The following is a 10,499-nucleotide window of genomic DNA, read 5'->3' on the forward strand; positions in this document are numbered from 1 at the left end:
GATTCACTGTAGGAAATTGGCAAGTTATTTATCCTGTTCATGTCTCAGCTTCCTCATCTATTAAACAGGGATAATAATAATAATATCTGTTTTGTTTGGCCGTCATGAGAAATAAATAAATTAATACTTGTAAGGCTCCTAAGTAGTGCCTGGCATGTGATAAGTGTTTATTTAAATACATCAAATAAATAACTAACCCAGCTAGATGGGGAGGAAATGTGAATTTGAAATTTCCAACCCAGCCTCTCCCACATGAACTGGTAAAGGAAAAGAAAACTGAACCAAAACCTTATTTAAAATTTATATGGGACCTTTCACCCAAAGCATTTCACAGACATCTGGAGGAAGAATAAATAGCCAAATATACATAAGCAGAAACTGAAACGTGGAAAAGGGAAGTAAGATGTTCAATTTCACTGAATTCATCTTTCATACATCTCAGGCAGGAACCCAGGCTTGTCAGTCCACATTTTGTACACAGGCCACAAGTTAACAGTGTACATAAAAGAGGAGTCAAACTTAAAAACAGCCAGGTCTTCACCTGGGCACAGTATCTCATTAATTTCCCCCCTGCTGATGTTTTCTCACTGAAGCAAACCTAAATATGGGAAGCACCTATACAGAGAACAAGTCACCATTTAATCAAAGTAGTTTGTAAAATCTTAAATCCTCCATTTCTAAAGGGTATGAACAAGATGTCAATAGTTTCGTATAAATAAATGTGAAATTGCTAAATTGCATTGTGGGGAAAGAGAGAAGGGTTTGAAGACGAAAAGGAAATGACAGAGAGATCCTGCCACTCTGACAGAGGCACGCACACAATTTCTAGTTTCATTAGCAAGCCCGCTCCCCCACACCATGACCATTACAATCGTCCACTTTCATACACAGGCCCTCCTTCTCGTCGTCTTCCTCACAGTCATCTCCGCCGAAGCTTCTTTCTAGGCCATAGTGCCTAACCTTTGCGCCCAGAAATTCTTACAACACCAACCTTCTTAATATTGGTCCCATATGCTGTCACCTCAAGTTTCACTCAGGCTACCAACATTGTGCCCTACTCCTATCTATAGACTCTCGCCTGCAATATCTCACAAAAGCACCTCTCAATAGCTACCTCCTCTCCTGCTCCCCCTGCCCTCTGCATATCATACCCACATTAAACCCGTTCCCGTCCTACTCACGCCCTGCCAGTTCTTCTTCTCACAATTTCTTCCCAAACAGGTCGCCCAAAGTCCATCACGCCCGACACTTCTGCCGGTGGTCTCCGAGCCCTCCCAATCCTCCCGGTGGTTCGGTACACCATCGGCCTCCGACCCCCAGCGCCCTTCCCAACCCACCTGCTCTCCTCCGGCAGGCGCTCCTCGCAGCCGCCGAGCTCCATTCCCGCGCCCTCTGGCCGCATCCGGGGCTACGAGGTCGCCTCCTCTCTGAAGAGAGGCGCCCCTGCCGCTTCGTCCCTAAGGGCTCCCGAAGCCCTAAGAAGCGGAGGAAGGCACCCTCGGTGGGTGGGCTCAGGGTGATGCACTACACCCGGGTTGACAGCAGGAGCGGTGATTGCTGTCTCAGCTGCGGTTTCTAGCCCTGCCACCCCCACTTCCGGCTCCAAGAACTACAACTCCCAGCAAGCACTTCGAAGATTCGGCCGCTCCCGGCATGCTCTGCCCGGTCCAATCCGAGGCCGCGCTCGCGGCGAATGCCGCCTCTGGCTGCGTGCTCGCGACCGCGCACTAGGCGGGGAATACCAGCGTTAGGTTGTGGAATACGTATGGGTGCGAATCCTTACACACCCAGGTCGTGCTTCGCTCTCGGGGCCGGAGGGGATCAGAAGTTTAGACTAGGAAATAACGCTGATCTTAATCCAAGTACAGTTAACCCCTCTTCAGCCTACCCGGGTTTAACACCTATCGGTGATGTTTGGGGACCTCAAGCATTTTAATGAAGAACTCATAAACTGAAGAGCTCAGCTTGCTTTGGGATCGCAAAGGAAAAGCAGGAGGGAAAGGCTTTGCGGGGAACTTTTCCGGCAGAACTGGTCAGAGCAGAGTTTTTAAGGATGAGTATGAATTAGCCAGGAGAAGAGAAAGTGGAAACAGTGGCCCAGGCATAAGGAAGCATGCTGGTTTGGGAAGTACTGGTTCTGAGTAGTAATAAGACCTGGGAAGAGGTGGGGAACAGAATGGTGTTGGTGAGCAAGCACCCTAAATCGTGAAGTGCCATTTTAAAGAATTTGGATTTTATCTTTAAAACAATTAGGAGCAAATTAAGAATATGCAAATCAAGAAGTGGTTTGACCAAACTTGCTTAGAAAACTACTTTTGACAATGTGAAGAGGGAATGAGGAATGTACCATGTTGGAGGTAAGACTGGAAAAATGGATATGAGAGGAGATTGAAAATCCCCATAGAGGCCAAGCATGTAATGCCAATGAGAAAAGTGAGCTGGTTGTTGAAGAGTGGCAGAAACTCTGAACTGGAAAGTTCGTCCAAGAAGGGAGGTCTTACCTTTTCTACAATTGAATGTTGCAAAATGGGTATATAGGCCTAGAATTGCCTAATATTCTGATTTTGCAATAGAAGCTGGAGTCTGCATTTTTAAGTACAACTTTTAATTTTTAGAAAAAATCGGTAACAATTTTTTTTTTATTGTAAACATTACACAGTCCAAAAAAAAAAAGTTTATAGGCTAAATGTGCCTTTGGATTACTAGTTTGCAAGTTCAGGCCTGAACTGGGGCAGTAGGGAATAAGGAGGTTGGGATTAGTGCAATGGTAAAGCAATAGAATCAGTACTACTCTGTGAGAGGGATCTCTAGGTTAGCTCCGTGGAAAACCAGTTACTCTATTAAAAATAATATATGACTTAAAAGAATTTTCAAACTTGAGAAAACTTTTTCGTGAATTAAAAGTGAAATGAAGGAGGTTTTTAATGCAAGTTATGATTTTCAACTTCCATTTATATAAAAAATGCACCTCGTTCAAACTTTTTCATATTATCCTACTAAAGGGTTATACTTTTTTAGAAAGTGGCAGTGTTAATCACAGATTTCACTTCTATTTCTACGAATGTATGATCTTTATTTTTGGCAGGCAGTATACTCCCAAAATAACGCCACATGATCTTAGCATATTTACATGAAAGCCCACTTTATCAGGAAATTCTAGAACTAAAATTGTAAAAAGTCTCAGTTCTATAGTAAAAGTTCTGAGAAAGGTTACACCCAACTCTGGGTTTAAACATATTTAAAGCAGTTAACAAATGTGATAATGATTTACATTAGCCATGTGTCCCCCTGTCCTATCCTGCTTTCCCTCACCCCAGATGGCCATATCTTGAATCCTTGCTTTATGATTTCACTTTTTCCCTTTTAATATAGTTTCTTTGTATCAATTTATATACCTAGAAATTATTATTTTTTTAAATTTTTGTGTTTTAACTTCACAAAAAGTATAGTGAGCTGTATTCTTTGAGGCCTTGGATTTTTTTTGCTTAATGTTACATTGATAAGGTTTATTCACATTATCATATGTCTCTGTGTCAAATAAATAAAGTCTTTAAAAAAAAAGTAGTCTTCTTAAATATATTAAATATCAGTTATATTCATGAATATGTTCTTTTCATTATGTTCACTAAAATTACTCTTAGCAACATTTTTAAAAACATTTAAATTTTAAAAGCTAAGGAATGGCTCCTGCTGGCCAAGTTAAATGAATTTGAGCATCAAAATGAGTTAATCCGGGCGCCTGGGTGGCTCAGTAGGTTAAGCCACTGCCTTCGGCTCAGGTCATGATCCCAGGGTCCTGGGATCGAGTCCCGCATCGGGCTCTCTGCTCGACAGGGAGCCTGCTTCCCTCTCTCTCTCTGCCTGCCTCTCTGTCTACTTGTGATCTCTCTGTCAAAAAAATAATAAATAAAATCTTAAAAAAAAAAAAATTCCTGTTAAAAAAAAAATGAGTTAATCCATGAAATGTATACATATCCACAGTATTTTAAAAGGCAAGCATGGCCCTTACACTCTTTACCCCTTTACTTTTCAAAAGATAATTTTTGAACACAGGATGAGTCTGAATTTCTATGGAAACTTACATGCATTTATAAATAAGTATGCAAATAATAAATAAATAGAAAAGGGAAGAAAGAAAGGGGGGAAGGGAAAACTATTTTCCGCAGTAGAATGTCAAATAATGAATGCAGATGAATGATAGACTTAAAAAATCACTATTTTGTAGCCATCACTGTAATAATTGGTTCATTCAAGAATCGTGGATGGATGCTAAAGCCATTAGTGAGTTTGTTCTGAAGTAGGATATTTATACAGTCTCAAACTATCTCCCCACAGATCATTTACTCACTAGAAATAAGGAAAAGAGGTACCTTTACAATGGAGAAATTGGCAGACATAGCCTTAAGTGATCAAAGTTAAAATTACCCATAAGACAAGATGACATCTTGTTGCCTCCTAATGTAAGTCCTGAGAAGGCAACAACATCACATACATAGTACTCGTGATAAAAGTGTATCACCTGAATTTAATCACAGGCTAAACAATAAGACAAAATAGAGGACAGTCCTAACAAATGCCTTCAATCTTCAAAAATATAAATATACAAACTAAGAAAAGCTGACAAATTTTTATGAGATTAAAGGAGACAAAAGAGGCAGGACAAAGAAATGCAAATGTGACCCTGGGTTGGATCTTAGTTTGAAAAAAAAAAGTTATAAAAGATAATTATTTATTAGATAATTGGCAAAATTAAATATAGACTGTACATCGGAGAAAGAATTGCATCAAATGTTCTATTTTCTGAATTTGAACCATGTTAGCGTGGTTATGGTAAAAGAATATCCTTAGAGATATATTCTATATGATGTCTGGAATTTACTCTCTTATTGTCCAACAACAACAAAAAATAAGAATTACAGCCATCTGGGGACGCCTGGGTGACTCAGTCAGTTAAGTGTGTGCCTCAGCTCAGGTCATGATCCTAGGGCCCCTGGGATGGAGGCCCGCAAGTCTTTGGACCCCTCTGCCCCTCCCCTGCCCCTGCTCGCTTGCTCTCCCTCTCTCAAATAAATTTAAAAAAAAATCTTTTTAAAAAATTAAAAGAATTACAGCTATCAGTGTATCTGTATACTAATCTGCCTCCACTTATATGGGGTTCCATCCTGATAAACCCATTCTGAAATGAAAATATCATTATTGAAATTGCACTCAATAGACTTCAACTGGGGCACCTGGGTGGCTCAGTTGGTTAAGCATCTGCCTTCAGCTCAGGTCATGATCTCAGGGTCCTGGTATCAAGACCTGCATCATGTTACCCGATCAACAGGGAGTCTGCTTCTCCCTCTGCCTGCCTCTCCCCTCCCTGCTCATGCTCTCTCTCTCTCAAATAAATAAAATCTTTTTTTAAAAAAGTTTAACTTAACCTACTGAACATCATAGCTTTGCTCAGCTTACCTTTTAAAATGCTCAGAACATATCCATTTATTAGCCTACAGCTGGCCAAAATCCTATAACACAAAGCCTATCTAATAATAAAGGGTTGAATATCCCATGTAATATATTGAATACTGAAAGTGAGAAACTAAATGGCTGTATGAGTGCAGAACAGACGTAAATGCATCAGTTGTTTACCCTCCAAGTCACCTTAGCTGAAAGGGAGCTGTGCTGCTGCCCAGCACCATGAGAGAGTATCTACTTGAGAGTATCAATAGCCTGGGAGAAGATCAAAGTTTAGAACACTAAGTTCCGTTTCAACTGAATGCATATCACTTTCATACCATCCTAAAGTCAAAAAATTCTGTCAAACCGTAAGTTGGGGATTGTCTGTATAGAGAAAGCAAATGTGGCAAAGCTTTAATAACTGGTGAATCTTAGTGAAGGGTATAGGGGTATTACACTATGTTTACAACATTTTTCTAGATTTGAAAATAAACATGGATTTTAATATGTGTTTGTTTTCCTCGTAACTGCATCCTAAAATCAACGTAATTAATTTAGTATTTCACATGGAAATGTTCTTCATTTATAATGATTAATTTTGAATATCTTCTAGTTAATTTCCATTTTCCCCCACAGTTTAGCATTTAAGAAGTCTTTAGCCGATTTTGCCAAAACCAATACACTGACTTTACTGAATTACTGATTTACCAAATTCTTTTTTTTTTCCCTCTTCTCTTCTTTAATAAAGCTTACAGGGCTGCCAGGCTGGCTGGGTCAGTAAAGCATACCACTCTTGATCTCAGGGTTGTGAATTCAAGCCCCCCATTGGCTGTGGAGATAACTTTAAAAAAAAGTTTCATTTGATATGAATTGCTATAAGCTTTATTTTTTAGTAAAGATTATATTTTTTAAAAGTAATTTCTACAGCCAATGGGGGGCTCAAACTCACAACCCCAAGGTCAAGAGTCACATGTTCTACCAACTGAGCCAGCCAGGCACCTCTCAAATGGATGATTTTTAAAGCTTTTGTAGAATTTTGTGAGGTCTTTATTGACTGGTTCTATTCTGTCTTCAAAGCAACTTTTCCACCCACTTTAAGTATTTAGTATTCATTCATTTATTCAATTATATGGGAAAGCTCATTGTCTTCCATGGGTAATACATACAAATTCAGAAATTAAGAAATTACAATGAAATTTTTTAAAATCTATTTCAAGCTAAGGAAATCCTTAACACACGTTGAAGAATATTCTATATGTCCTCTGTCTCAGCTCTCTGAAACTCTAGCTGAATAAACCTGAGCCAAGAGAATGGATCCTCTCCTGAGGGAAAGAGAAAGATGAGAGTCCAGCTATGGCTCTTGATCCCAGAAAAAGGAGGGCCAAAGTGCAAATGGAGAAGAAGCATGGGGAGAAAGAAAGAATGCCTCAGGCCTCATGACTCTGGAATCCTGAATTTCTAGAGCCTTCCTAGACCACCAAACTGTCTAGTGCAAATCAAGGATTACTTTTTAAAGGAAAACATGGTGGTAAAACAAGGAGAAACTGTGACTTACATAAATATGTGTAGCTTTAGAAAATTCCACAACTAGTCCTTCAGTGAATTGACTAGAATTCTTGATTGACAGGATGCCTACCCTGCCCAGAGAAGACAAAGCCTAATAAGGAGTGAACCAGAGATCCAACCCATGAGTCCACGAAGAATCCCCCTTCAAGTTCCCCTGCCCATCTGGATTAAGTTCTCGAGTCAGAGAAAACTGATGGTCAAGGACATGGAGACCAGTAATGCCTTTGGCTATGCCTGCAACCCAGCCTCTCATGTATCTGCTCTTCTACTTTGTTTTCTCACTGTACTGTAGCAGTATCTAGCACATAGTAGGAACTCAAACTCTGTTTGAACAAATGAATGAATCCCAAGATTAAAAGGCAGAAGACTAGAACAGCTAGAAAAGCTAGAACAAAGGAAAAGGGCAACACAAGGAGGAACAGGAAGCTATAGCAAAATGACAAAGAAAAAGCTACTGCAGCAGAGACGGTGGCAAATGGGGTAGAATAAAAACTGAGCAGCAAAGAGAAGAAAAACTGTACTGTGGATGCAAATAGCTTAAGGGAGTCAGGTAAATTGATAATAATTATACCTAACTAATACATACTATACCTACAGGTGATAAAAATTATACCTAACTCACTTAATATGCCAGTGTAATGTAAGTTTTACAAATTTCCAAAAATACAAAAATCCTGTCTGAAAAGCAAGTGTTGATACCAAAATCAGACAGACATTACAAGGAATGGAAACTACACCTCAGTATCACTCATGAGGGGTGCCCTGGTGGCTCAGTCAGTTGGGTGTCTGCCTTGGGCTCAGGTTATGATCCCAGGGTCCTGGGATCCAGCCCCGTGTCAGGCTGCCTGCACAGCAGGGTATCTGCTTCTCCTTTTCCCTCTGCCCCTCCAGCTCCCACTGCTCTCTCTCAAATACATAAATAAAATCTTTTTAAAAAAAATCAGTCATGAAAAGAAAAACAATATTCTTGACAAAGCATTAGCAAACCAAATCCAACAATATATAAAAAGGATAGTACACCATGACCAAGTAGCTTTCTCCTAGAAATGGAAGGATAGTTCAACATTCGAAAAAAATAAAAATAAAAATTTTAAAACCCCATTTGCTCATCTCAATAGATGCAGAAAAATATAGATAAAATTTGATGTTCACTCATGATTAAAACTCTACAAACCAGGAATAGAAGGAAACTTCTTCAACCTGATAAAGGGCATCTACCAAAAAAACCCCTAACTTACTGGTGAAAGATAATGCTTTCCCCCTGAGGTTTGTCATAAGCGAAAGATTGTTGCTTTCACCTCTCCTTTTAAATATGGTACTGGAGGGCACCTGGGTGGCTCAGTCATATAAGTGCCTACCTTTAGCTCAGGTCATGTTCTCGGGGTCCTGGGATCGAGCCTTCATCAGTCTCCCTGCTAAGCAGGGAGTCCGCCTTTCCCCCTCTCCCTCCCTGCCTACTCATGCTCTTTCTCTCTCTCTCTCTCTCTGTCTCAAATAAATAAATAAATAAATAAATAAATAAATATGGTACTGGAGTCCCCAGTCAGTGCAATCAGGCAAGCAAAAGAATAAAAGTCATACAGATTGGAAACAATTATGATGAATGAAGTAATCGAGTTTAAAAAAAGAGTATATACTGTATGACTCTACTTATATAAAATTCTAGAAAATGCAAATTAATCTGTGGGATCAGTGGTTGCTTAAGTAGTGGTTAGGGAAAGGATTATAAAGGAGCACAGGAAAACTTCTGGAGATGACAGATGTATTTATTATTCTCTTTATGGTGGTGTTTTTGGAGGTTTATACACCATATGCCCATATATAAACTGCACACTTTAAATATGTGTCTTTTATTGTCTATCAATTACCCCTCAATAAAGCTGAAAAAAGAGGGACTTAGGAGAAATGTAAAACTGATAGAAATAACTTAATGACTGAAACACATGAATTGTGCTTACCTTTGAATAGAATGTAGATTTCCATGCACATTGTGAGAAGAGACTCACAACATGTTGATAGAAAGGTATGATGTTAAGGTTGCTGGATTTAGCGAAAGTAAAAATACAAGACTCCCAGTTAAATTTGAATTTCAGATAAATAATGAATAATTGTTTAATATAAATATATCCTAAATATTGCATGCAACACCCTGTAGTAAAGAAATTTGCTGTTTATTCATTGTTTATCTGAAATTCAAATGTAGCCAATCTTGTAGTTTATCTGACAATCCTAGACGTTGCCTTATGTGTAGTATATGAAATCAAGCCTCTAAAAAGGATAGTTACTTGAATTCTGTGTTTATTCTGACTTAGATGAAGCTGCTGAGTTAATGTACTCCAGTCAATGGCTATATGTTCTGTGTCTGGCACAGTACTGTACTTATTCCCAGTAGGTGCTCAAAAAAATTTTTTTTGCTCTGCAAGCTGTATGAAGATAGGGGCTGAATCCATCTTCACTTACATTTTATCCCCAGAGCCCATTACAATGTCTGGGGCTCAATGTGTATGATTAAATGAATACCTGCCTCTCATGCCCCAGAAAATGCAGGGTTGGCCTTTTACCTCCAGCCCTTGTGGCTGGCAGATGAACTTCTTAGACAATCCCCAGTTCCGATTTCTCAGTTTGTCTTCCACTTCACTTTTGCTGCATATGTCTCAGGCTGCTGTTTTGGTTTCTACTATTTTGCGTGTGATTGACCTATCCTTACACAATGCTATTCATTTCCTTGTTTTTCCCTTTGGAATCTGGGTGACTGCTCTGAGATTCAGACCCTCAGCCTGTGGGGGAAATCTCAAAATCTGAAATGCAACAGCTAGGATTGCTTAATGAAATATTGGGGCATGTTCCCTTTAAAGTTAAGAAGATTTGGAGTTGAGCTTCAGTTTTGGGGAGAAAATCAGGATAAAAGGGAATCTTTATATGTATTGGTGGAGGGTGGGATTTTATACATTTGGGATTTTTCTTATCTGTCTTACCCGAAGTACAAAATGCATCCATATTCTAAATGCATTACTTTTCTTCCACAACATTAAGAACTTAATGTTCTTTCCTGTAGATTACTCCCACAAATTAGCAGAGATTACAGAAATTATTTCTAGGGAGAGAATGATAGTGTGAAGAAAAATGTTTCATGCGTAGAAGATTTTAGAACCATAAGAAATCCAAGAATAATTACCTATAATGCATGTAGTTAGTATAACTACTTCTTGTTTTGCAGATGAGTATGAGACCGAGCTTCCCAAGTTCGTACAGTGAATGACTGAAGCGAGTGAAAAAGGTACCACTCAGTAAAACCTAGATGTCTCATACTTTTCTCTCTAGAACCCATTTTCCCTGGTTTTTAGTAGTTGGGGAAGGGGTGGTGGCTGTTGGGTGGAATAGTAATAAAATCAAGCACATTGTCCTAAGAGCATATATGCTACTCTCCTTGACATGCCAAGAATTGTTCTTGGGATTTTTCATCCAAACTTTCCTCTACCATTAAAGTTTCTTGC

The 10,499-nt window shown here is 39.2% G+C and overlaps 1 protein-coding gene across 9 annotated transcripts in view; it reads right to left on the reverse strand.

Annotated features, from left to right (window-relative positions):
- The window catches only part of RUBCN (rubicon autophagy regulator), a 55,852-nt gene extending 54,259 nt beyond the window's left edge, over positions 1-1,593 (reverse strand). For all 9 annotated transcript variants that reach the window (XM_047734523.1, XM_047734488.1, XM_047734530.1 and 6 more), the window contains exon 1: positions 1,338-1,593. In XM_047734523.1, coding sequence (XP_047590479.1) covers positions 1,338-1,402 — 65 coding nt within the window. In that variant the 5' untranslated portion in view covers positions 1,403-1,593. The remainder of the gene's footprint in view (positions 1-1,337) is intronic.
- Positions 1,594-10,499: the final 8,906 nt, after the last annotated feature.

This window comes from Lutra lutra, chromosome 1, assembly GCF_902655055.1.
Source record: "Lutra lutra chromosome 1, mLutLut1.2, whole genome shotgun sequence".
NCBI lineage: Eukaryota > Metazoa > Chordata > Mammalia > Carnivora > Mustelidae > Lutra > Lutra lutra.